Source organism: Vidua macroura, chromosome 8 (assembly GCF_024509145.1).
Source record: "Vidua macroura isolate BioBank_ID:100142 chromosome 8, ASM2450914v1, whole genome shotgun sequence".
Taxonomy (NCBI): domain Eukaryota; kingdom Metazoa; phylum Chordata; class Aves; order Passeriformes; family Viduidae; genus Vidua; species Vidua macroura.
Window position 1 is genome coordinate 12,076,796 of NC_071578.1, and position 26,903 is coordinate 12,103,698.

The 26,903-nt window shown below is 40.6% G+C and overlaps 1 protein-coding gene and 1 long non-coding RNA gene across 4 annotated transcripts in view; both read left to right on the forward strand.

Annotated features, from left to right (window-relative positions):
- STN1 (STN1 subunit of CST complex) overlaps nt 1-16,782 on the forward strand; it is a 39,045-nt gene extending 22,263 nt beyond the window's left edge. For 2 of the 3 annotated variants that reach the window (XM_053984340.1, XM_053984341.1), the window contains exons 4-10: nt 102-173; nt 1,960-2,121; nt 3,377-3,488; nt 4,228-4,390; nt 10,917-11,039; nt 11,583-11,655; nt 15,509-16,782. In XM_053984340.1, coding sequence (XP_053840315.1) covers nt 102-173; nt 1,960-2,121; nt 3,377-3,488; nt 4,228-4,390; nt 10,917-11,039; nt 11,583-11,655; nt 15,509-15,666 — 863 coding nt within the window. In that variant the 3' untranslated portion in view covers nt 15,667-16,782. The remainder of the gene's footprint in view (nt 1-101; nt 174-1,959; nt 2,122-3,376; nt 3,489-4,227; nt 4,391-10,916; nt 11,040-11,582; nt 11,656-15,508) is intronic. The other variant, XM_053984342.1, reaches the window with a different exon arrangement.
- Nucleotides 16,783-16,793: 11 nt separating this feature from the next.
- LOC128811056 (uncharacterized) lies at nt 16,794-23,948 on the forward strand. The gene is made up of 2 exons (XR_008438216.1): nt 16,794-21,741; nt 23,773-23,948. It is a non-coding gene; the product is annotated as an uncharacterized LOC128811056 (long non-coding RNA).
- The last annotated feature ends 2,955 nt before the right edge of the window (nt 23,949-26,903 follow it).

The following is a 26,903-nucleotide window of genomic DNA, read 5'->3' on the forward strand; positions in this document are numbered from 1 at the left end:
ATGTCCTTGGCAGTTATCTCCCTACATATTTATGTATCTTCACATCTTGGAACATGACTGCCTGCTTTCCTAGTCTGTAATTCTTGCAATTTTTTTTGCAGTGGATGATAGTACTGGAGTTATAAATTGTGTCTGCTGGAAAAATCCCATGGTAGCAGAAACACCTTTATCAGGTAATTTATCAAATAAATAAGACCTCTTTTGACTGTTTGTTTTTACTTATGTCTGTCTTAAGTAATTTAGTAAGTGATCAAACTTGCAGAAGAGCAAATTCAACTGTTCTTTTTTTTTTTTTTTTTTTTTTTTTTAAACCACCATATCATACTGCCTGGGCCATTTTGGGAATTTTCTATTAGTTTTTGTGTTGTGTTCGAGGGTGATGCCAATAAAACCATTACATTATGTCCTGTCCCTGCCTTTTCCTTATTTGAGTAATATGATATTTCAGTTCTGTGCTGTGACATTGTTCAGAGAATTTGCCTGTTAAGGTTTTCTGTGACTTCATCTAGTAAGGAACTAGACTGGAAATGTGCCACAACTTCTGTTTCCAAAGGCAGTCCATTGACCTGCCCTTGTGATTATGGTTTCAGGATTTATCCTTGCTTTGTTTGTATTCATATACTCCTGCTCATACAGACACTGTCAGTAATGAACTTGAAAGCAGCTTCAAACACAGTGGGAGGATGCCAGCAGTCTTTTACAATTTGGGCAAGGCCTAAATGTGCAGTAATTATGCATTTGAAATTAATGTATTATTGCAGTCACTAACAGAACAACTCACTAGTGTCTGGCTGTCTCTTTGCTTTTTCTCCCACTGTTTCTTGTAGATCAAAGTCTATTTTGGATCTTCTTGGAAGCCCATGTAGTGGATTGACAACCCTAATATGGAACTGATCAAATCCTTCTGAAATAAATCTTACTGGTGTCATCTGCAGTGTTAGGGATACATATTAATAGAATGGAGAAAGGAAAGCTTGATGTAAAAGTTAAAAACTCTGATGTCTGTGGAACAAGCCCATTTATACAGACAGATAATTCATACTTATATGTGTAAGCCAGAAAAACAATCCTGTGACAGGTGGTACAAATGGTCCCAACTGGAATGTAGAAGACAGCTCTCACTTTGGAGAGGTGATGATCTGGCACAACTCTCAAAAAAAAAGAAAAAAAAAGAAAAAAAGAAAGAGAGACACAATCGAATCGAACTTAGATGCATTAAAAGGAATTGCATTAAATACTGCTTGAAATAGAATGAGGGCCAAAAATGCTTTTCAGCCTTGTATTCTTATTTTACACATACATCAGTAGTGCTTGGATGGACACTATGCTAAGAATGGCAATTAATTCATTTGTACCTGCTAAAGAAAGCTCTTATGGGGCACAAGAAACTTTCTTCCAGCCTTTTGTAATTGTGATCAGGGATACTTGGAGCAATAATTAGGTTTTAAGTTATGAAGGATTTACTGTCCTACAAAGCTGTGTTATGTAAACGTGAAGTTCTGTCAAGTTGCATTCACCTCACTTGCATTCACCTCAGTGTAGACATCAAATTGCATCACATGAATGCTTTGGCCCCACCTCAGATGACTCATTCTTAATTTGTATAAAAAGTTCAGCTAACTTTTCTTTTCCTCTCTCATCCATCTTAGCGTGATAAAATCAAAAAATGACAACAACAATTTCAAATTTATGTTTCAATTTTGCAACTCATCTATGACATTTTCAGTGGTAAATCAGTATCTTCTCCCTTTTATATTTTCTCCAGATGAACAATTTAAATAAGTTTAATACATTAAACTAATTTTGTCACCCAGAAGTTTTCCTACCCAGGACACATGGTGCCTGGGACCTTACCCTTTTTTTAGTGATATGACTCCTGTGGTGCTTAGGTGGATGAATGCAAAAGGACAATTAATGCATTGACTTTAGTGTCTGACTCCTTTCCTTCACTTTTTGCAGGTCATCCAAGCACACCCAGCAGTGTCAGTGTGTTTGAACAGCTGAAGAAACTCCAAGAAACAGTAAGCCAGAAAACCAAGCTGGAGATTGGAGATGTTGTCAGGGTCAGAGGTCACATCCGAACCTATAGGCAACAAAGAGAAATTCAGGCTTCATGTTTTTGTGAGTGTTATGAATCTGTGATATATGTAACTAAGATGTCTGAATCTGTGAAATATCTGAGCTGTATGTAATTAATTGAATATTTTCCACATTCTTTTCTGGCATCTCATTTTTCTAAGGATTTTCATCTGTATATCTTTATTTCAATTGCAGCAGCATAAGGTTAGAAGACACAGTATGTAATGTGTGAGATTAGATTGCCTGTAAACGAGGTATTCCTGGAAAAACTGTAAAAGCTGATTAGCATGCATACAAGAATACCACACAGATACTGTGGTTGGGTGTCTGCAAGAGTGATTTGCTCTTCAGATTTCTCTGTGTTGAAGCAGAGCAGCCAAAGCCTGTGGAAAGGGAGCTGGTGACCATCTGTGTCCCACTTCACCAAGGGCACTGAGGGCTTTGGAGAAGTGGCTGCTGTTTGTCACAGCCTGTACAATCCATTCCATGGGCAGGCAGCAGCATATGGGCAGTGTCCCACTGAAGCCTGGCTTCTCTCAGCTCCCTGGCTCTGCAGGATGAGGGAGAAGTGTTCCTCAGGCACAGATCTGCATGCAGGTGCTGCCTCTGTGTCTGACAGCTCTTGGAGCAGCAGGGCTCTGCAGCCCACAGCTCTGGGAGCTTCCAGTTACATAACTTCTTCTCAGTTCCATGTCTGTACTGTTGTGTAAGAGTTGGTTTTCTCCAGTGAGATCCTACAGAGATAATACTGAAATTATTTCTTTAGTGAAGAAAATCCTGTCTTTTAAAAACCCTGTGTAAGTCAGATAAAAAGTCTAGATTTTTCAGCTCTAGCTTAAATTTGCAAGGGAGTTCACCCCTCCTTTCCAGACAGAAGATTTATGAGTATATACAACCTATTCATGGGTTGGTAATAATACCAAAGAGAGCCATGCAATTCAGATAGCCTCTAAATTGCTTTCACTTTGGCCCAAATAAAGCTCCTTACTATGTGTTAACTTCATTTAATGGATAAAGGCTGCTGAAAGGTAAAATAGAGATCATAAATTCTGGTTAAATAAGTTGTCAGACAAAAGCATAATCTGTAATGCACCAGAACAGGCCATTTCACCTCCTTGTAAACTGTAAAAGAAGGATTGGCCTTTGTGGTTTGTTTTTATAAAAACCAGAGTGAACAAATTTTGCCAATTTAATACTGGCTGTGAAGCTCTGTTGTGCTGCCTCAGGTTGAAGCCTCAGGCTTAAAAAATTGTATGGCAGTCCTGGCCAGGTCTACATGTTCTCATTGCCTCTCCAGATAAAGTGGATGATCCTGTGTGTGATGTCCAGATTTCAAGAATGCTGGAGCTCCCCTGTCTCTATAGAGAAGTTTATGATAAACCATTCAAGGGCCCTGAGGAAATACAGAGGTAAATGCAGCATGCAGAACTGCTCCTGGGGCAAAGTATGGGATATTATTATTGTTTACTTGTTGTAATAACTCTGGAAAAAAATAGAACAGGGCCTGACTGTGATTTAGACTGCATTAATATACAGTGTGCTTTTCTCCCAAATAATTGATGATACATACAGATGAGATACCTGTCCATAATCTGAGGAAAGAAATATAATGCTGAACTAAAGTGAATATTAGGAAGAAAGGAAAATACTGTGTACAGACCTATTTCATCTAGTGAAAAAAGATGAGATTTAGAGCAAGATTTGGGGCTGAGGTCAGAGAGGATGGAGAAGTATCCTTGACTGATGTTGTTTTATGTGTAAGGTGGAGGAGCTATTCCACTGAAATGCTCTCCTGCCCTTGTCATTGTCAAATCACAAATACATGACCTCAGTAAGCTGAGTCAAACACCCACTCCTGTTCTCAGTTTCAGGGAAGCTGGATGCTTATTGGGAGGCTTGGTGCACGTAGTGTTGTTTCAGAGACTGCAGACCTTAAATTCACAAAACTGTAACAGCAAATGATTGAAGAAGAACAGTTGAATGTTTATACTTAGAAAAATGATCTGTTTTCATTAAGGATTTAAATTCAAATTCTTTAAGGACAGTAAAACATCCTTTGACCTTTGAAACCTGTCCAGTGGAGTGACTTTATGTGATTGTTTTAAAACCCATTTCTTACCTTTTGACATTTTCTGTGTATCCTTGTAGTGGCCTGGAGGCTCAGAATTTCTCAATCCATATGCTGCATGAGAAAGTGCAAGGCTTTCTATTAGAAAACAAAATTCAGACCTTTTACCAGCAGGAGTTGGAGACAGTTGATTCTCTGGTGTCTCTGATGGGTGTGCACCTACCCAGCCCCAGCTGTGAGGAGGTGAGTGAATGCACCTGTTCCAAGCTTCTAGTGGGGGGAAATAATACTATGTACTTTTTTAAAGCATAAACAGATAAGAGACTTGTGTCTTCAGAGGATTCAAAAAACACTAGTGCTTTAGCTTTACACATTAATTATTTACAGAGCTTGAAGAAATCTTGTTCCTTTAGACATATAAAACTAGGCTGGAAAAAGCAATGTAAGAACATTCTGTTATTAGGGATAATCTTGTGTTAGGGCTGAGCAATCTTACAGCCTGCAACAGTCAGTACTTTGTTTAGATTTGTAATTAGTAGCAGTGTCAGAAAAAGAGATCCCTTTAAGGTGCTTGAGTTTTTTGGGACAGAGGTTTGAGACCCTGAATCTGATCAGGAGAAGGGGCCACAAAATCTTTGTCTTGTTTACCATTTAAAGCTCAATATATTAACAGAGATGCAGCTTTCAAGAGGAGGTTGTGATGAATGGATGAACAGTGCTCCCTGCTACATGTTTCTCACATTAGAAGTCCCTAACTGTGAAAGGCCATGATTGAAAGGATGAGAAGGTGGGATTAAATTGAAATCAGTTTGCAAGCAGTTGCGTGTGACCAAACTATTAAGAAACTTTCCAATGAGTTAGTAACCTCATAATCAGCTGCAGAATGGGAAACAGAGCAAAACTCATTTTGTAAAATGGCTTTATATTATTCTGTATTAGTTGGACAAATTACAAGCCAGATTCTGAACTGGTATGAAGTGATACATTTCTGCAAAGCTTACAGTTACATCTTTTACCATGAAAGTAATGGCAGTTGGAACTTAAACTGGAGTGTTGTGATTCATTTGTTTACTTTTTGGTTTTCTGTAGAGGAATAAATCCCTGGCAGTCATTTTCGCCCTGATTTTGATGTGCACTGTAATGTTAAGTGCTATGTTCTGTTGACTTCTAATGTTTGTTTAATTCTTAAGAAACCCCCCAAAAATAACACAAAAACCAGCCTCTTGCAGATGAGGTCAAATAATAATGAAAAGTAGCTCTTTTCTTGTTGGCCTTGTTGAACTGCTGCTGATAGCTGTTCTTGATAGGTGGGTTGGGGTGGTTTTTTTGTTTGTTTTTATTTAAAGCATTTTTGTCCTGGTTTGCTTTAAAATAAACATGGATATTAGCACTAACAGGAGCTATTCTCATTTTAGACAGAAAAGTTTGCTAGTAGACTATCCAACATGACACCTGGTACTTTCTAAACTAGCTGGAATAGTATTAAAAGTTCCCAAACACTTTACATTAAAGGAAGTAGTGGCCATTGTGTCCAATACTGGAAACTTAAACACTTCAGCATTTATAGAAAGACCAAAAAAATCCCCCAAGAAAACTCAACCCAAACAAAACACCAACCAACCAAGAGAAAAACAACTCAAAAACCCCAAACCAAGAAAAATACTGTAGCATCAGTGTTGTTAGCAGTCATGAAGAGCTATCATAGTAATTAATAGTTGCTCCTGACCCTGATACAAGGATGTGAGTATATGTCCCAGGAATTTGGGTACACAGATGCTTATTTAGAAATTGCAGTTCTCCTTATTGTCCTTTACTATTAATTTCTTGCAAAGAAGGTTATCTGTTCTTGCATAAGAAAGGACCTGCAGCTGTCAAGTGGCATGAATGCCTTAGGAGGAGTGCCTGGTAATGCTCTGGAAATGTATTTCCTTGTTCCTCTACTCCATCTCTAGAAGGTGTCACTTTTCATAATTGGCAAAGGGTCAAGTACCCAGTTCTGTCCACAAAAGGAAGTGTAATAGATCTGATTTCTGTCCCTCTTCCTTTCTTTTCTCTTCAGTAGTCTTTTGTTTTGCACTGCCCTCAAACCAAGAGGATAAATGGTGCTGCTGATGTGGAACAATGTTATTTTGTGCCTATTTGGCAAGGCAGGAGCTACAGAGCCAACTCAGCTAATTAGGCCATGCCACAATATACACACTTGTTCACTTCTTGCACTTTTCCTGGATGTAAAAGGATGAGTTATTTGGATGTATAGGTAATTTTTTTATCCTGATTCCAGTGTTCTAGAGCACAAGTTGCACTGTTTGTTTCCTTTCTCTTCCTTTCCCCCTTTCCCCCTTCATCTCTTTCCCATCTTTTAAAGTACTTGCACAGTATTCGTCATAGTGGAAGGGTGTCTCCCCATGGAATATTTTCTCCAGGGAGGTGATGAGCTGCTGTGGAGTCACTGCAGTGGAGTGGAGCAGAGGGCAAAAATGGAAGGAGTTAGCTGGGATAGTTTGAGGTAGGCAGCATCTCTGTGATCTTTTTCAGCATTGCTGTGTAGCTGAGCCCTGTCCACATCCCATACATGTCCTACAATAAATACTTTGTTCCAGTCCTGATGCCTCCCTGGCAGTGCAATCTTCTGTCTGTCCAGAATAAATTTCCCTCTGGCAGATGCATCTGGCAGAACTGAAATAATTTCCTCTTCTCAGACATATACTAGGGAAAATTTAATTTTATAGTCTACAGATGATGAGGAAGAGAATTTAACTGCTTTTAAAAATAGCTAAAAATTAAGAAATCTTTTATGAGTTTTAAAGCCACTGGACCTTTAATTTGCATAACCAGTTCCCCATCTATCCCAAAGGTGTAGCCTTTCCCTGTCCCTTAAAACAAGTGACTTTTGAGTCTGGAGGGGTGGGTACCAGAAGGAAGACTACAAGTAAAACAAGAAGAAGTAATTTTGTGCTTAGAGAACCTCCAGAGTATACTTGCTGGATTTAGGCAGTTATGTTTGGCAAATGGACAAGCCTTTGGTCCCATTTTTAAAGAAAGCTACATGTTAAGTGGATCCATCCAATTTCAACTGAAATGCTTTAAACCAGCCAGTCTTGTTTAACAATATTTCTGTCCTTCTGCCATGCATAAGCTATAGTGTGTGCTATTTTAGTGCTGCCATTCCAGTTGGTGAATGTCACTGGCTTGGACACGTAACTTGAGTTGTGCTTTCCAGAGTGTGCTCATTGTACTCCTCTTGATTTGAATATTATCTCAAGGTCACCAATGAGAAGTAGTTAAAGCAGGAAGTTTTGCAGTGTTGTTCACACTGTCTGTGTCTACCCTGTACATTGTACTGTAGGTGTAACACAGCTCATTGTAAGTTCTTGATGCAGTGTCTTTGTCTTTCTGCCTCTCAAGGAAGTTTCACCACTGCTTTAAATATGTGTATTGCAAAGCTTATTATAGGACCTCAGGACTGACATGTCCAGGGTCACTATTACTAAAACTGTCACCTGCCTAAGCCCAGGATTAAACATTACATGAGAAACTGAAAAAGGTGATTCCATGAGTAGAATCACATGTGTGGTTATACCAGGAAACTTTAACACCAGCAGAGTGTGATTCATAATGAGTCAAAGGTTACATAGTTCCAGTGTTTTGAACAGACTCACTAATTCCTGTACCACTTCATTTCTTTGACCTATTATTGATTGAACAGAGAATTTGTCTTGTTTTAAAGATCTGAGAATAACTGGTTGCACAGCACCAGCCCACTAAGCTATCAGTGAGGCCTATCAGATGGAATACATTGATTAAAGTATCAGCTTAATTCTGGATGCATAGATTTTTTTGTTGGCTTTGCTACAGAGCCCTTGGCCATTTTTGGGAGTGAGGGTAATGATAGTAAAATTATTATTTAATAGCTGCTTCTTTGTCAGGTTACACAGATACACACAATGTGTTTTACAAACCAGACTTATCCTTGAATGCTCCTGTATTTTGGATGTACAGTTTAATTTATTTGACAAGGACCTGATTTGGAAGAGAGGAGGAAGACCCTGCTGTTACTGCTTCAGAGAATCTGAAATGGTGCACCCTGAAACTAAGGCATGCCCAAGGGGGGCACTTTGCAAAAGGAGCTGTGAACATTGTGAGAAGTATTGGGGAGAAATGCTATTGACTTGTGCGTTTGCAGGATGAGATGCTGGAGTTACTTTGGGTGGACCAAAAGGGCAGACTAAGCAATTTTAGACTGTGTTGACAAAGAAACTTAATTGCTGTTTTACCCAGAGGAATGGAGAGGAGGAAGCAGGTTCTAGAGCACACTAAGAAAAAAACCCAAATTTTTCCTGTCATTTTATGGTACTATTAAACACCAATAATACATAATATTTTTGTATTAGTATATAATATAGTATTATCAAAGTGGGCAGGAGCCCTATTTTGTTTTTCAGAAACAGTCCTTCTGCCATGAAGCCCTTTTCTGTGATTCTGCAGCACATATGAGAGAGTGCTGATATGGAGCAGCTGCTTACTTATAATAAGGCCTCGCTGCTTTCACTCTGTCAATGCCTTGACTTGCATTCTTAGTGATTCTGTTTCAGTATCCATCCAGGCTGAGCTGTGTGTCAGTTCACACAGAGTCTGTTTTTAATTATCTCCCTTTTCTGACAGGATTTCAGTGGTAAGCCAAACTGAATAATTATTATGCTTCTTTAGAAATATTTTTATCTTTTTTTTCTCCCCAAATATTTGCTTTCACATTAAAAATTGATCAGAGTCTTGAGTTGGTTGCTTTGCTAGCAATTTCTTATATTCTTGAGGATTTATTACTGCATTTGAGTGAGAGGCAAAGTCTCTTCATTTTACATATGGCTGTGAGAATGTGCTTTTCTGTGAGCAAATACTCACTCTTCACTTAATCCCTCCTGCTGCATTTTATGTTTGTTTCTTCAGTTCATCTGAAGAGGCACAATGAAGAGAAATACCTTAGTGGTATTAATGCTGTGACTGGAACAGTGTCCAGATGCATGGGCAAGTTTGTAATTAGAAGCAGAGTCTGTTGTTATCCAGATTGATGCTGTGGTGGACAGGAGGACAGACAAGGTTCAGGCACTGAATCCTTCAGTCTGAAACAGAGGAAACTGAACTGAGAATAAGAGTCATTGTTCTGTGTTAATTATCTTGAAGTATTCAGCAATTATTTTTACCAGTGATTTGAGAGGAAAAAGAGAGTTAGCTGTTGTGGGACAGAGAGATGTGATTATGGCCTGTTGAAATCCTGAGGGTTATCTGAAGGAACAGGAGGGAGAAACTTGTGATGCATGCCAACACCAATATCCCTTTTGGATCCCAGAACTATTCCCAGTTAGGAACATCAGCTTCCAGGTTGTTGGAGTGTCACTTGAGAACTGCAAATGGATTGAATGAATGTTTTGTGAGGAGATATTCTTCCTTTGCTCCTGTGGTGTCCATTTTGCATATTCATGTACTTTGTCTCTAGTTCATGATGATTGCCTGCTTTACTCCCAAGGCTCTGAGCTGCTTCTGGTGAGTGAAGCAGGATATGTGAAGTCTGATATTTTTGTTCAGAACAGGGTGGGAGCATTTATGGTGATAGTTCAAGGAATGGCTTGGCAAGTCTTGCTCTGGTTGCTCTGGTGTGGTTCTAGTTATCACATGGTGGTTTGTGGGAAGGAGTTTAGCTCCCTTCTCAAAGAAAACCACAGGCAGCACAGTGTGCTCCCAACAGATGAGAAAACAGCAATTGGGGAACTGAAGCAGTCTGTGTAGATAAATGGGAGGTTGAAGGGCACAGTAGGACAGATGGAGATGGAGAAGAGTAAATTATAGTCTTGCTCTTATCTACACATACTTTCCCTTCTCCACAAGGAATTGTTTCCTTCTACTTCCCTAGCTGTCATTCCACTCTCTTAGCTCTGCTCTACTTCCAAACAAACCCTGCTTTTCCCTGTTTTTTTCTTTTCCCTCCCCTTCTTTCTTTCTACTCTGTTAGATGTGTCCCAAACACAGAACCCTGTGTTCTAAATAACCTCAGTTATGGACTTCCAGATACATTGTTCTCCTTTCACAAAAAACTAATTTCCCACCTACCCTCAAAACTGAATCATTTGTCCTTATTTCATATACTTGTCTTAATTTCTTCCATGCTTTTTACCCTTTCGCTTCGTTAGGCTCTGGAGAAGCTCCTGAGAGCATGACCAGAATGTTTGTAAAAATTTGGAAACACAGGGGGCAAGAAACAAATACTGGTTTTGTCAGTTTTCTCCTTTGCCTGAAATCAGGAGATGGGAATCCAGTCCTCAGCACTTGGATTCCTCCTGAATATCATCTTACAAAATACTGATTTTCCTGCCTTCCTACCCTTATTACCAGGAAAACTGAAAGTGAACAAAGCTTGATTAACAAAAAAGTCAAATTATCTGCAAGCATCACAAGTATATTTCAAACAAAAAGATTTCTCTGTACATCACCAAATAGCTGCTAATCACAAAGAAGGCAGTTTAGAGATTGTGGTTCCTTAAGATTGGTACAAGCTTCTGGTGTTTGGGTTTTGTTTAAAGCTCAGAGGTATTGGTTATTTCATACATAACAGATAGATTTGTGAATTACTAAATGAAGAAAAATGTGTAACAAAATTCATGTTAAAGAGGATCTGAAGTCATCTTCTTCTTGAAAGCATCTAGAGCTTTTGCTGGTAACTTTGGTTGATCTGAGATTTCTGCTTCACCATCTGCTTCATTCCTTTCTTTCCATCCAGGTGAAATCAGAAAGTAACTCCAGTTCCAAAAGGATTCACAGTGTTTTTAAGGAAGCAATAAAGATGCTACAAGAAAAAGGAGTGGTTTTCCAGAAACCTAGCATCTCCAAGGACTTATACTATGTAAGGAATTGAACTGTGGTTGCAAACCAGTTCAGTAGTATGACTTTCATAATCAGTAAAAACAGTAAAAATATTACAGAAATAGTAGAAATGTTTCAGAAAGAGAAGTTAGACATTCAGGTGCTCTCAGTTTACTCAAAAGTATTTTCTGCAGCTCACTTCACTGTTGGTTGTACCTCTGTATCACCCACTGAGTTGATCCAAGTTCTGCCTGTGTTCACTGGGCTGCCAAACTGCTCTGATCCAGCTGAGCTCACTGAAACCTGGGGTACAGGAGAGTTCTCCTTATCGAAGTGGGTTCAAGCTTGCTGTTCTGCTGAGTCAGTCACCCTCCTTTGGGTCAAACTTACTTGTATCATGTTCTTCACCTAACTCGTGGATCTGCTAATCGTAGTAAACATATTGCCTGAAGATTTGACATCCATTATTAGTCTTGGAGGCAGCATGAAATGCAGAGTGTAATTATGATCGTGTTAGCTTAGAATAGACCATGGCATTGGATTGTTTTTCAACAGCAAGGCCGGTTTCTCCTTTTTTCTTCAGGTGACTGAGCACGATAAGGAGCTGTTTAAAGTGACCCTTGATGTGATTAAAGAAGACTGTCGAAAACCCAGGCGTAAGTAGCAGAGTGATCAAGCTCTGATGAGCTGGTGCTGATATACTGATGACAATATCTCCTCCTGCTGCTGGATTGGATATGCTGCTTGTCCTCACCCTCAAACTCAAGCTGTTGCTGGTGTAGCTAATCAGTATAGCTAAAAGCAGGAGTGCAGGAGCAGCTTCCTGTGAGCATGGAGTGAGAAAGAGCAGGTGTGCCCAGCAGGAAGCAAACTTCTCCTATCTGAAATAAGCAGCCATTATCTTAGATCTATATCTTTTAAGAATACTTGGATTTTGGGAGGAACTAAATGTAGTGAAGTCAGGTCACCACCTAGCAGGTGTTGCTTTGCACTCTGGAGAAGTAGCAAATCTTGCTGGTTCAGTTTCTACGGGGGAGTTGACACAAAAGTGACCATGCAGAAAGGTGAAATCCCCGCCTCCTTTAAGTCAACAATAAAACTTGCTTAAGTCAGTAGGAAATTCTCTGGAGATTTTAAGCTCAGGTAGAGCTCAGATGGTATTTCGTTGTAGTTAAAGATTTCAGTCGAACAAAGTCTATTTCTTTTCAGATAAGGTGCCTCAGGTGGCTTCTGAGTTATCCCTGTCCCTCAAATTATTGTGTCTTACTACCAGAGTGATAACTTGTGCTTGACTTGAATGTGTTCTAATTACACAGGTACATTGCTACAGAGTGTCTTTCAGATCATGGGATAGAATGTGCCAGGAGGGATCACTTGCTGCTGGAGTGCAGCTATTTGCGGGACAGAATGTGCTTTAGTACAGAATAAATGACTGACTGGAACATAAGGCATAAAATTTTAAATTGTTCATATCCCTATACTATCATAACTACAATAGCACTTGTAGGACCTGGGGTGTGATGGTTATCCTGCAGTGAAAAAAAGGCTAAGTGAGGCAAAATCAAGTTTGAGTTTTAATTGTCTCTCTAAAGAAGTGTTACAATTGTAGACAAGGTCTTGGGAGAAGAGGTTACTTCTGGGCATGCAGGTTAATATGGGCTTGCTTGCCTGAGGGTGTTTCAGTGCAACAAATTGCTGTATCACATTGTTTTATTGTCTTTTATCCAATTAACAAACATAATTTCTCTAAGAGTCAAATCATTCCTTTGCTCATTTTATACATCAGCTAGTTCTCCTGGTAACCTGCTTATTTAAATTTAACTATGCCACTATCAAGGCCAGAACCTCTATACAGTTGACAGAGGCACTGAGTGACTGCCTCCTATTTGTTCCTTTGTGCATTGTCACACTGGTCAGTACTCTGTGATCCATGAGGAGTTGGGAAGTTCTTTTGGTCAGAAAAGTCAGCAGCAGAGAGTAATTTGTCGATCAGTCACAGAAAAGACTTTGAAGAGTCCTGAGTCCTCAAAGCCATGTTTTCCATAATAAGCAGTTTAAAATTAGCAACTGTTTTACAAACCCTCTTATTCTCCTTGAAGATTTCCTCCTACTTAGTTTCCCGCTGTAAAGAGGACGATTTCCAGGTCAGTGTCCCTTTGCTGGTTTCCAGAAGGACCATTTCAATGTCCTGGTCATTGGCAATAGAAGCAAAGCCAAGAGGCTTCGATCGAAGCCAGCAGGCACGGCGGCATTTGTTGTCCGGATGATGCAAGAGCGCGGAGCCGAGCGCGGCTGCCGGCCCCCCTCTGCCGGCGGGACGCGGCTCCAGCGACAAAACAGCACATGGGCATTCAGCTCTAGGGCCTTTTCTTGTTTGTTGCAAGAAATTCCTACCCGTTTTCCTCCAAGAGTAATAGTAATCTTCCACGACAAGAAGGATGATTTATGACAAATCAAACTCTTCTCTCCAATGAGTTACTTCTCTGCCAGTTTTCCAGGCAACGCCTTGCCCCATTGCCGTAGTTGTGACACATTCCCAGGCCCAACCCAGCTGTCTGAAACTATTGTACAAATTTAAAAAAAGATCTTGCCTGTCTACTCAGAGCTGCACAAGCCCTGATCTGTAATGTGCCTAGATGACAATCCTAGTCCTTGGCTCCACTTATAATACCTGATCTTAAATGCACTCATGAGAGACCACTGTGGGTCCATCTAGAAACTTAATGTGCCAGATAGCACATTTTGACTCCAGGCTGAACTGCAAAATGGATTTGGGTCTTGCTTTGTTTCTTTCTTTTATAAATTTTAGGCTTAGATCAGGCTAATGGTAGAGAGGACAAAAACCAGAACCACTTGAAGTTAAATTTAGTATGTCAGAATGTACCCTGTGTGAGATGTCTGCAGTTAGCAAATGGTAGTTGTTCTAAAAACTCTGTCCCCTCTGATGCTGGTTGTCAGGCAGGACAGTTAATCACAGCCTGGCTTCCCTCAGCTGCTGGACAAAAGCAAGAACCCAGGATGTCAGTGAAAGAGGGACAGGAGTGTTTTGGGGTTACTAAATCATTGTACACACCTGCAGCTTCCCCAAAGTGCTGTTTTCTACCAGTATCTAGGGGGAGAGTACACATTGTACTGTTAGGTAACACCTGAGTCATTAATGTAATTCATTGAGATTTAAGTTACTCTACATCAGGGATGGGCAATTTGACCTTCTTATGACAAACCTATGACAAATGCAAAGTGCAGCTACCCATTTTGTTTGCAACAACAATCACTGTGACAAGGTAGAGGCATTGTTCTGTTCTCTGCAGTTATCTCTCCCAGTGGACACATTTTTGGCTATTGACCACAAAGGTCTTTTTATCATGCTGGATACTTCTGAGGAAGTATTTCTGCCTGATTCACAGCCTAATCAGAATTAGGCTGAACTGTTTATTTACTGCTATCTACCAGTGACTTTTCTCAGCAGGTTCTAAGGCAGCTCTGGAGCTCAGCAGATTCTAGAATAGGGAATTAACTAAAAAAACAAAAAAAACCCAACAAAATGTAGACCCCCTCCCTGGCCCATGGCAGTTTCTCAGTACCCTTATCAAACTTGCCTTGCATCACGTGAGCTAAGGAGAAGGAAAATAATTTGTGCTGATAAATGTGATTTATATTTGTTTTGCATTGTTAGCTGGTGTGGAGAAATATGTCATGGACCTCAGCACTTGGGGGACTGGGAGCTTGCAGCACTGATGATTAGTGGGTTACAGGCTGTGTTGGAGGAAATGATGACTGGGACAGCTTGAGACAATGCCCCACCTGGCACAGAATAGATGTGTTCAGTCATGAAGGACCTCTGTGCTTGCCTCTAGCAAAGGGGGTTGTTTTAAACTTCTGTTCTCTTGTACATTGCAGGGCTAATTCCACTTAAAAGGAGATAAAATCTGATACTGATGGTTCCATGACTTTCTACTCCCATAATTGCCTGGGTGGTCTGCAGGGTAGGGATGGGGATAGCATTGCGAGGTGAATGCAGTTGCAGTGCAGCAATTTTTCCACAAGATGCCAGCGTTGGGCCAGCGGTTACAGGCCCTGGCCACACACCTCCCTGCTGTGCTAGATGTTGTGAAGTTGGGTCTCAGTAAAATGACTTTCATTTGGCTCCTTCTGAAGTTGCAAAAACTGGATGGCCTGCACAGGTGGACAGTGGAGGTACCCTTACATTATTAAACTCCTCATCAAGTTCTACTGAGCCTTGTATGTTAAGAGTTGTCAAGACTGAGTTACCTTTCACCCTCATTACTACTGTTACAGCCCTGACACTGCCCAGAAAAGTCACTGGGAACAGTTGATAATTGGAGAACTGTAGGCACAGACAGGATCTCTTTCTTCTGAATACACATCTGTTTCTGTATCTAGGGCTCTGGGATTTTTCATGATTGATCTGTATTATGATAGTTCAAAAGAGACAGTTAGGCTGAAATATTTCTTCCATGCCTGGTTGCATTTTCCTTTTTTCTGCAGATGCTGAAAAAGGCTGCCATTTCCTTCATGTCCTGAGCTGTGTTCGGCAGAGCTACAACCCCTCTCTGCCTGAAGTGGTGATGCACCGTGTCTTGGAACTACTGGAGAGTAACAGTGATGTTGTCAGCACTATGGAAGGATATTTCATGGTATTTTAAAGAGAAAAGATAAAAAGAGAGGTTGAGAGACTGTGAGAAGCTGTAATTATCTGGTGTGATCTAGATAGTGGATAAAAAAGAGCCTTTTGATTCTCCAAATGCTATTTTTGTCCAGCTTCAGAGAAATTGTTCAAATACTTGTTTTAATATTCTTCCTGACAGCCTTGCTATTCCTAGTGAAAGTGGTATCAAACTGATTCTGGACATTCTAATCTAGCAGGGAAACTGGAAAAGAAACTGTGCTCTTGGAGTAGTATGAGACATTCACCATCCTCACATTTGCATCCAGTGGGCCTACAAAAAGTTTCTGCTAAAGATCACTGTTTACAGCAGTGGTCATCTCAGGAGATATTTTTCTGGCTTAAAGACTGATCTTGCTAGGTTTCATATGGTAATAGCTGTGGATCTTTCTTTTTATGTGAACTTGTGACACCTAGAGATAGGACACACAAACAGAGGGATTGCCTGTCCTTCCTGGCAGTGCTGGTGCATCTTTGTCTGTGAATATGTTCCTCAATCTGGACAGCTTTCCCACTACTAAAGCAATCCTCACCATCCTCTGTAAAGTAATATTCAGGAATGGGGTCCTGCATCCCTTCCCCATCCTGCATCCCTTGCCCATTGGTTGTCAAGCATGTCTGCATTCCTCTGCATTCCCGTCTGTGCTACTGATGCCTGTTGTTGTGTTTCTCTTCAGACCAGAATTCTCAAAATCAGCAAAACTTTGCTTCCTAGATCACAAATGGTAAAATATAAATTAGATGCTTTGAAAAAGAAAACACAGAAGCCATTGAGACCCACTGTAATTGCCTCTGCCTGTTATTTTTTTTGTGTATTTTATTCTTCGTCACTTTTGTGGTAAAATACTGCCCATATCTGTGCTTGCAGAAGAACACATGGCATAGATGAAACAACATTGGCCTAAAGAAGGTTACCATGCAAGATGTTTGATCTGGAATAATTATAACTCTGTTATGTGCAACAGTTAAAAAGCAAAGTTGTTCAATATTTATGCTTAGAGAGGGCTTGCTACTGCAGGGGCTTGTCTGTTTAATTAATCTGTTTAATTTATGGTGTGGAGGTGAGACCTTTAACTTGAAAAGAGTACAAAAGATTGAATTTATCCTTTTTTCCTCTGCACCTTCCCTGTAACAGTTGAAACAGCAGACTCCCAGGAGGCAGCTGTAGTGGTAAAGCCCTATATAAGGATTGACATAGCAGGGAAAAATAAACCATATGCATGAGGAAAGCCAGTGAGTAGCCCCATGTGTGCCAGCTCTCTGGTTTGTTATATTATCTGCCTCACTTCAAGCCCTGGCTGCAGTGAGATATAGGCTAAGAGAAAGGCTTGACAAAATATTTGGCATTTGCATTCAGAGGCCCATGGAAAACTCTGGCCTTAAAGAGACAGTAAATTTGTTCGTACTAGAGAACTATGGATAAATTATTCATTTGCTGTGTGTTCCCTACTTGCTGCAGGACTCAGTAGTTGGTTTCCTCACATTGCTGCTCTGCTCTGAGTCAGGTACCTTCTAGTCAGATCTTAATATGGGCCCTGAATGGATGCTGAAGGGATGTACCTGTGCAGAAGGAAACAGAAGAGGATTAAGGAAGAGTTGTAGAGTGTTTGTTCCCCACTCCCTCCCACGCCCTGGATATCTCTGTAAATCAGAGAGAGAAGGCAGATGCTGAGTGAAGTGCTACTGAGGGGAATTGAAACTTGAATTTATGCCTATGAGAAGATCTGGTTGGCCACTGGGGAGATTTGCTTTTAAATTCCTGCTCTGATTGTTGATGAGTTTGAAGTGATGCTTAAAAAAAGGCTCTCTATGGAAGAAGTAGCTTGGAATATTGATCCCTAAATTCAAATTCACTTCAGGAATTGCCCACAGTCAAGCAGTACATATGGTTAAGTTGCTTATTTGGAATGAATTTGAGGATATTTTAAAGGAAAGTATGATGTGTTTCAGACCATTTGGAAGAGCATGGCATCTAATTTACGAGACTGTCTTGGCCATTTTCTTGAAATGTGCTATATTAGCAGAAGCTTATTTTGCTGGGAAAGGGTTAAAGGAACAGTGCTAGCTCAATGGGAAAGGTGATCTCCTCTCTTAAGTTAGAAGAAAGACCCTGGTTCTCCTAAGGATGACAGCTGAGTGTGTGGGCTGGATGAGTTCAGGGAGAAAAAGAGAGTTTGGAGATCATGTTGCTCTTTAGGATCTCTTTAAAATAAATTCATACCAAAATAGGATTAAATCTTTGGCTTTGCAGTTTGTATAGTTACATGTGCAAATTCTGTTGCCTCCAACTCTGAGGCTCCACTTACTGTGTTTTAGATGTGTTTCTTTGTGTAAAGTTTGCCTCAAATCCCTGTCCACTGATTTTCTATGCTTGGAGGTAGAAAGGGCAGACACTTGTATCTGCATCAGTCCTGCCCTTGTTGCAGTTCAAAAGCAGTGAACAACTGCAAAGCCTTGGAGATGAGGTGGAAGGAACTTACCTCAGGAAACATGGGTAAGTTATTCTGGAAAGAACCTGTCCCTGGAAGTTTCGAAACTGATCCTTGCTGGGAGTGCTCAACTCTTGTGATGGAGGGTGTGTTCTGATGGTGATTGTTCTCTAAGAACAGGAAAAAGGGATTTTTCTCAGATGAGTTGTCTCAGGGAAGTAAGATGAATAAACACAAGGGAGCCTATAGTTTTTACAAGAGTGAAAGGTTAAGCTAAAGTTAATGGAGGAGCCTAGATTTAAGCTACACAGATTCTGACTGTCTCTACAGAATAGTTGTCTCTTAAGATTGCATGCTTTATTTTTTCTACAGTAGCCACCCAGCCCAGGTTAACAGTTACTCTGGTTGAGAGCATTCCCTCTTGCACCTACAGGGAATACAAGATGCATATGCCTGCACAGCAGTGCCCTGAGGAGCTGTGGGAGCACAGAGCTCACTGTAGGCTGATTTACCCATTCACTCAGTATCTCTACAGTGTGCTTCTGTGACAGCAGTCTAGACATACCCATGTTGGTATAAGTCACCTTTATGTAAGTCAAACTACACACACTAGGGCTTTTACTGCAAATAAACTGTCTCTCTGTTTAAAGATCATATCCTTAACCAACAGAGCCATATCATGCACACTGTTAAAATTCTTAGACCACACCTACGAAATATTGTGCAGAGCATTCAGTGAAAGCATGCTTTCTTGTTTTGTTTAATTTGAAAACTCATTAGGCAACACAATTATTACTGGTTTATTAAAGAACTTAGAAGGTAGCACTTTAAAGTAAGACTGACAAGTGAGAATTCATGTTGTAGAACTGCTTCATGGCCAGTTCCAGTTTCCATAGCAACAGTTATGGCAGTAAAAGGTAGGTAAGGAAAATGGAATTTTTAAAAGCAGTTGGCATTTCTACGTTACCTTAAAAAGGTAAATTTCCATAGAAATGCAGCACCTGAGAACAAAAATTACCTAAGAATCTCAATATTATATTCTAGCAAAATGCACGGTGATTGCTTTTCTGGTGAGGAAACAAAGGAACAGCTTTACTTTCAGTCCCTGTCCTCTGCTTATGTAAGAGAAGAGATGAGGTTGCTTCATACCTCAGTTTCCCCCTTCTGTAAATTGGGAATAATACAACTCCCTGTTTAGGTCATAAGCCTCAATTTTTTTGTAGTCCAAGTCATTAAAAGCTCTATGGGAGCTATTAGAGAAAAACTGTATGGCTGTGTGGGAGAGAGTGAATGGATAGATGCTGGAGTGGGACTTAGGAAAAGTTGTTCTTCTATTAGTACTAATAGCTTTGTATTTTTCTGCCTCTTTTTCCATGCATATTGCTTTGCTTGTCTTGTCATCTTTCTCTCCAAGGCCTATGAGGCAATGATGGTCTCCCTGTTTTTATCATATTTTTTCTGGAATCCTGTTTCCTCTTATGACTTCTTAGATGACTTAATAAAAATAGAAATCCAGATAAATGAGTTCTGAGTAATCTTGTTCTGAAATCCTTGGATTGTAAATTTGGACCCATGAGGACATGCATTTTACACAACCTGCCTGGGAAATGAAGATTTACTTTCAATATAGTAAATGACCAAGTTAAATATTGGTGACATGACTAAAAGCTGTTACTGTTTTGGATCTATGTATATTTGTGTATTCCAGTGATGAACAACATAAATAGGACTTGCTAATTCATTATTCAAAGTGGGAATTCATTAATGAGCAGCCAGTGAGGCATGGAGCCACACAGAGAATTAGGAGACAAAGTACTGGAAATCTGTTTGTTAAAGAAATGCTGTTTGGTTTACTTTGAGAGTAAGCTGATCCTGTGGGGAAAAGATGTGCCTAGCAAAGATTTGTATCTTTATACTTACCTCTAAATGGGAAAGGGAGCAAGTTCAGATCCCATGGGCACCCTGAATTTTGAAACTTCCTGTCAGTGCAGCGCTATGTTCTTTATTGCTGTCTTTCAGCACAGTCTCCAGTCCTCCTGCCCCAACTCTCCAGGCTAGAGCAGAAAAAAAAGTTCAGCCACAAAGATAAAAGAATAGTTACAATAATTGGTTACCATCCTCCAGGAGTCCCAGCATTACAGCAACATTTTTGTGGATCCTTGTGGGCAGGAGGGAAATGCTGAGCCAAGGATCTTGGGTTTCATTCCCAGCAATATACCCTGTCAAGCACAGAGACTTTCTCCCTAATTTCTTTCATCTATTCCTGAACTTCACTCTCCCCTCTGACTCGATTCTCGGGCCCTTTATTTCATTCACAGTCACAGATCCTGTCAAAATCCCTTCCTCTATTTTGTTCCCTTTATCTTTCCTAACTCAAATATCCTTGTCAGCATTTTGCAGTTGAAACTTTCAGAATAATCCCCTTGCCTAACTGACTTGACACTGTTCACAGCCCGTTCTGATTCCAGCAGTCTGTCCTTTGCTCCTTGTCTAGGCACCAGAAAGGCAACTTTCTTCCTGATGTAGTTTGCAGCAGGAAAGAGCTGCAATTTCAGGAAAGCAACACTCCTTCCACCCCACCCTCCTGAAGATTTAGTAGCACCCTAAATATTCTAGTGGTGGTTTTTTTGCAGGTATCCAAGTACAAAAAAACTATAATTAAAAAATAAGAGTCGTGTCTTGCCCAAACCTGAACAAGCAGAAGTCACGCCCCTGATAGAAGCTATCTGCCTCTCCCTGCCACTTTCATGTCCTTGCAGATCTCATTGCAGACATGATCTGTAAAGTTGATGTGGACTTCTAGCTTGTGTGTCTCCTGGTTGGTGTATCTCTTTTTAGCCTGTTTTTTTCTGAGAAATTGTAACTCTATTCTGATGTGATTGTACCATGTGTCTGGGCATTGGTCAACCTCTGTCCCACCACCCTAAGTGACTTTGGCTAGTTAAGAGGTGTGAAGGACCCTGAACTGTTATGGTCTGGAACATTTGTAGGAAATGGATGCGCTGATAGAATAGGGAAGCCCAAATCAGTGCCTCCCTGAAAGGGAAGGAAGAAAGTCAGACAACACCAGAGAAACCACACATGGGACAATCCCAAAGAACCTGTTCCTGTAACTTAAGGTGCCACAAGAAGTACTTGTTCTGCAAGTGCTCTTTTAAGAAATGATTGGACAATTTTTGCAGAAGTTTCCTGACAGAGATTGCTCTAAGACAGTCATGATGGCAAACTGCAAATCCATTAAAATCTGGTAAAGCTGCACTGGGCTGCAAAGTTGAGCAACTGATTATTAATGATGCCACCAGCCCATTTCCACTAATATCTTTTAATATGATATGGAGGCTATACTAATCTAGTCACAGCAATTTACAAGTTGAAACCAGCCCAGATCAACAAGATTGCCTGAGAATAACACAGCCAGGAATTTGCCAGTGAAAGAAATAACCTAAAGGAACGATTTTCAGTAAGTGTTAACTACTGAACACTGCAGTGCCAATTAACCTGGCACAGCATGTCCTACAGCTCTTGTTTTAGCTTGCTTTTTTATTATTCACTGGAAGAAGGCACACTTCCCTACCAGCTAGAACTGGAGCTCTCTGCCACCTTCACATCGCTCTGCTGGAAACAAGGTAAGATAAATAGCAAATGTATGTCACTACATAGCAACATGATTATAGACAGTATGTGCCAAGTCTGTTCTTGGCCTGGAAAGTTCATGGTTCCTCCTAGGAGTGGAGACTTCAGCCAAATATTAGTGATACTTGGAAATAGGAGGGAGGAATTTATTCCCTCAAATGTCTTCCCCAACAATGGAGTCCTGCAAGTCCTGCAGGCCTAACAGATTTTAACATGCTCTTCTTGGCAAGGAACAAAGGTGGTACAGAAATGAAAAAACTGCTTGGGGCTGGGATTTTGTCTTGTTGACAATGTTAGTAATTTGCTTTGAGGGTGTAGGGTCTGTCCTTGTGTTCATGTAAAACTCTGCTATATTGTCCACAAAAGAACCTCTGAGCTATAAACAAGCCAGCTGGTGTTCTGAACTACTGCCTACACCGCTGACTAATCCCTCTCATTGTTTTCTGTCCTCACCTTGTCTTTTTTCCCCCTCAATAAAATCTCTTGAACTTAATTCCTGATTCAAAGAAGTTATGGTCTCTGTCCTCTTGTGAGTACAGTCATCCAGGACAAACATAACAAGAGCAAACTGATATAGAGGAGTTTTTGTTGGAACCCTGAATTTAGGAAAGGATGAGAAATACAGAGGAAGGTGAAGGAGGAGGATTTAGCACAAAGACATTTGAAATGAGTCCTACTGAAAAAGGCTAAGGAAATAATTGCCTAATGATTCTGTAGACATCTGTTTCAGAACAAGCAGCAGGTGTTGCATGTAATGAAAGCAAGGACTTGCACTGTTTTATTTTCTGCAATTAGAAAGCAGAGGAGGAAATGAGGTCAGGAAAAATGGAGTAAGAGAACATTTAGCATAAACAGCTGGGCAAATTTACATAGAGCACAGCAGTATTTATATGCTCTTTCTCTGCTTTCCTTACACTATCCTTGAACAGGTCTGTTCTGCAGAATATTTTGTCCTTCCTAAAAGACCAATGGCTTGGGTGCTCAAAGTTAGATGCTAAAGTGAAAGTTGGTCACCAATATGCCTTTGAGGACCAAAATGTTTAGGATAATGTAATTGTCATACAGATGTTGTCATGAACTGATGAGAATGGTCCTGAAGGTAAAGCTGCCCTTGTCTCACAGGTGGTTTGTGTGCCTCAGTCACAAGAAAAGTGGCTGAGAAAGCATCCATTAGTGAAGTGGTTCTTTAGGCTTGCATTCCTGGTGCTGCATGGCCAGGGCTTAACACCTGGAATTATGTGGATGGTGTGTCCACTGCTCCAAGCTGAAAAGCACACCTGCTCAGGCCCTGCTGGAGAAACTGTAACTTCACTTTCCACAGGTCATTTTTTGTTTTGGGATGATCTCATTTCTTCTTACAAGCAATTAACTTCCTACAGGACATTTTATTTTTCAAGCATCTCCACCACTGCTCTACAAAGTCTAATGACCAGGGGGAAAAAACCAAACTCTTTGTGTCTACCCATGGGATGATGTTGCTGTTGAGGAGATCCAAAAATGCTTTTACTACAGAAGTCTCTCAGTTGGGAAAACCACTTTGCTTTTGTATGAAGATAACAAAACAAAAAGTTAATGCACTCCACTGCTGAGTGGTAGAGGTTGGATGTTACAGATTCTTCTTACAGTGCCAAGCTTGTGTGCTCATCACCTGTGTTCAAACTGCAGTTCCATGAGCAACTTTTCGTAAGGTTTTATTTGTACGTTTTTATAGTTCAAAATCTGTCAGTTCAAAATCAGTTTTCTGGTTTGGATATTGGCAGATAAATTCTTCTACTTTCTCTAGGGACTGTGCAGCCAAATAAAATTACTGTTTAGTTTCAGAAAGAGTTGAATGAGTAAAAAGAGAGAACAAAGAAATTCAAATTTCAAAAAGGGTTGGCAGACATTTTAAATCTCAGTGTCCATGTATGTATCCATAGAAATAACATGGGAAGAAAATGCAAAGGAACACTATTTCTTCCTAGACTGACTTTATTTTAACAAGCCCATGTTATCAGTAATGGAGATTACCATGTTTTTTGCAGAGGATAAAGCAAAAATGTGCTATTTTGAGAATAGTGAGCATGCTGAAGTCAGGAATAGCATCTGGGAAGAAACCCGAGGAATGTCAATCCAAACCTGTGATCAGTTTGGTAAACTTCAGCTGTCTCCAATGTAAGCCTGAAACGCATATCATAAATAAAGAAAAGTGTGGCTTGGGCTTGATTTATTTTTTTAAGCGCTTCAGGAGATATCTACAAAGCCTCTGTAAAAATGGAAAAGTACAAGGTGTACATGGATGAAAAACAGTGTACAATGTGCTGCTACCACCCTAAACACCATGCAGGGCACATACCACAGTGGGAAATCCTTCATCCATGACTGCTAAGAGAGGACTGAAAAATAATGTTAGTCATGAAAGGGTTAAACTGTAAGATAGCTGCTTCAAGGAAAGGATAATTTATAATTTAAGTCCAGAGGGTGAAGCAGCTCTTTCATAATGTAAGTAAAAGCTGTTATGCCGTTGGAAAAGCGTGTACACTGCCTGCAGAAGGAATGATTATTTTGGTTTTTCCATTATACTAGATTGCACAGAGGGGCTGACAAAGCAGCACTCTCTGCTGAGGAGGCTGGGAGGGGAAGGGGCACAAAGATACTGTACTAGAGGAGGGGGGATTTGCTCTGCCAGCACTGCTGCTGGTTCCTTTGGCTGCCTTCTACCATATTAGCTGGGCCTATTTATCTCCAGAGTGAATTTCATTCGAAGAGCAGTAATCTCCCAAGAAGATGAAATGCAATTGGTTTTAAAAAAATAAGAAAAAAAGATCACACCGTGCTTTGTTTCATTTGAATGCCAGACAGGCTCTACCATTCCTGTCATTCCTATCAAAAGCGTGTATGTTGAAACGCTGAAGTGGAAGGACTGCATGGAAAGCAGCCTTTTTAAGAAGCTGAGGTTTTGTAAGTACAGAAGCTGAGATGGGAGTGTAACAAAGGCTCTGTGTTGTGCTGTTGCACATCAGAGCCAATAAAACCCTAAGGGGCACATCTCTAGTACCATGTCTAGCAGATTATGCATGCAACTCCAGTTGCCAGTAATGGCAGTGTGGCTAATCTGTCATGCACAGCACTGCACAGTTCCCCTTCCCCCAAGGGGCTGAGCTCATGGCATTTTACTTCCCCCCAGGGTGCTGAGCACCGTTAGAGTCTCTTCAGTTAGTGCGACAGGAAAACACTGTGTTCCACCTGGCTGCTCAGTCAGAAAACAGACAGGAAAATCATCTTTAACAACTCCAGCCACCACAGACAGAGCTGTTAGACCCCAGCATGGTTAACATTCAGGGGCAGTTACCTATCTACAGTGACATGCCATGAATTAATAAGAGGCATTAGAAATGGCCCTAATGGAGCACAGAAAAGTCTGACCCTTGTTTTATTTTCTTACTGATTTAATGATCCAAGTGTTTTCAATTTACAACTCAAATGCTTATTTACAAAAAAATTGCCAGCATGACAGAGTCCTCTTGAAATATGAAAACTCAAGTCATGCTCCAGCTCTGACAACATCACACACACACATTCTGTCACGCATCAGCTTTTGCTGTAATTGGAGCAGAGTCCAGGCTGCTGGGCTGTAGCTGCACTAGGTCTGTGAAGCTAACGTGATTACCTGCTTGTTCAAAAAAAAGTGAAAAAAGAATCTTTACCCCAATACTCACCTAGCAAAAGAGTAGGAAAAAAAGGTTTTAAAAATGGCTGGTTTATTTCAGCCTTCAGAAGCTGAATTTCCCAGGGTGTTCCTCAGGTGAATTTTATCAGAAGCATGAGTCTTTGAAGGTGAGTTATTAAATCAGCAGTTAGTATTTATACTAATATGTGTGTTAAAATTGTTGTAATAGCAGTGATATTCCCGTGCAATTATAGGTCTTTGGTAATGGGAGCTTTAAGAAAAAAAAAATGTAAATACTAGGAGTTTTAGCACTAAAATCTCCAGAGTTATTTTCCTACAAATTAACTGTCGCAGCCTGATGTTCATGGCCGTGGTCAGGTACAGGCTGTTCTGCACGTGGGGCTGGGCAGGCACCCAGCCTGCTGTGCTCCTCAATGGGTACCCAGGCTCTCTTTCATTCAGCCCCAGCAGCTGGAGCCCAGCTCTCCAACACAAGGCTGGGAAGTGCCATCAGCTTCAATTTCCCAGCTGCTGCCTAAGACAGGAGCAGATTTTCCCAAGCCTGCAGCATAATAAGGGGTTTTGGTTATTTTTCTGCCAGCTTCGCAATACTTGGAGATTGGACTCCCACCAGACTGGGTGTTGTACATGTTTTAAAAGAACTATCCATGCCTCTGGCAACGCACATTTTTCCTACATGCATGGACAGATGCAGCAAGCAAACAAGGAGAGCAGGAGGTGGCTGTGAGCACAAACTCATCAGATAACAGAGGAGGAGGGGGACAGAGGTGCAAAGGCTGGCCAGGCTTCACAGGTGGCATGGGTTGTGTGGAGCAGAGGAAAATCAAATTGTGTTGAATAGAGGGAAGGGGAATAGTGGAGCAGATGCCATGAAAGAATGGGGTAGACACCAAAGGACCACAAACCCAAGGCACTGGTCTCAGGTTTGGTTGAAAACAGAAGCTCCTTCCTTAGAAGAGCAGATGAGGAGGGTATCAATAAAAAGATGCCAATCAGTAAGAATGTCAGGTTGGGGGAGGGTGTTTGGAGAATGATGTATTTTGTCTCTCCCTCACAATGACATGTTTTGAAAGGTGTTTTAAAACAAACTATGAGTGTTTTCAACAATGGAGGAGATCTTTTTTTTTTTTTTTTTGGACAGGGTGATAGGAAAAGGGGATGGAATGTGTGATGTGTATTGATAATGGTTCACAGGGAAGAGACATCCAAGACCCGAAACACTGGCCACATCAGGAATATTTTTATCAATGGGTTTTTTGAATATTTACATTTTGAAGAAAGAATCTTCTTTGTTTGCTCTGCACACCAGGGACTTCTTGGCCAGTCTAAACAGCAAAGGTTTCTAATGTAAATAATTGTTCATCTGCCTTGTGTCATGCATGAGGATTAGAGGTGGGAAGTCCCTCAAAGAAGAGAAGAGGGTGCCTTGAAGAAGATAAGCCTCAGAAGTGCCAATGGAAGTGGGTACATGAGGTTTTCCCCTCT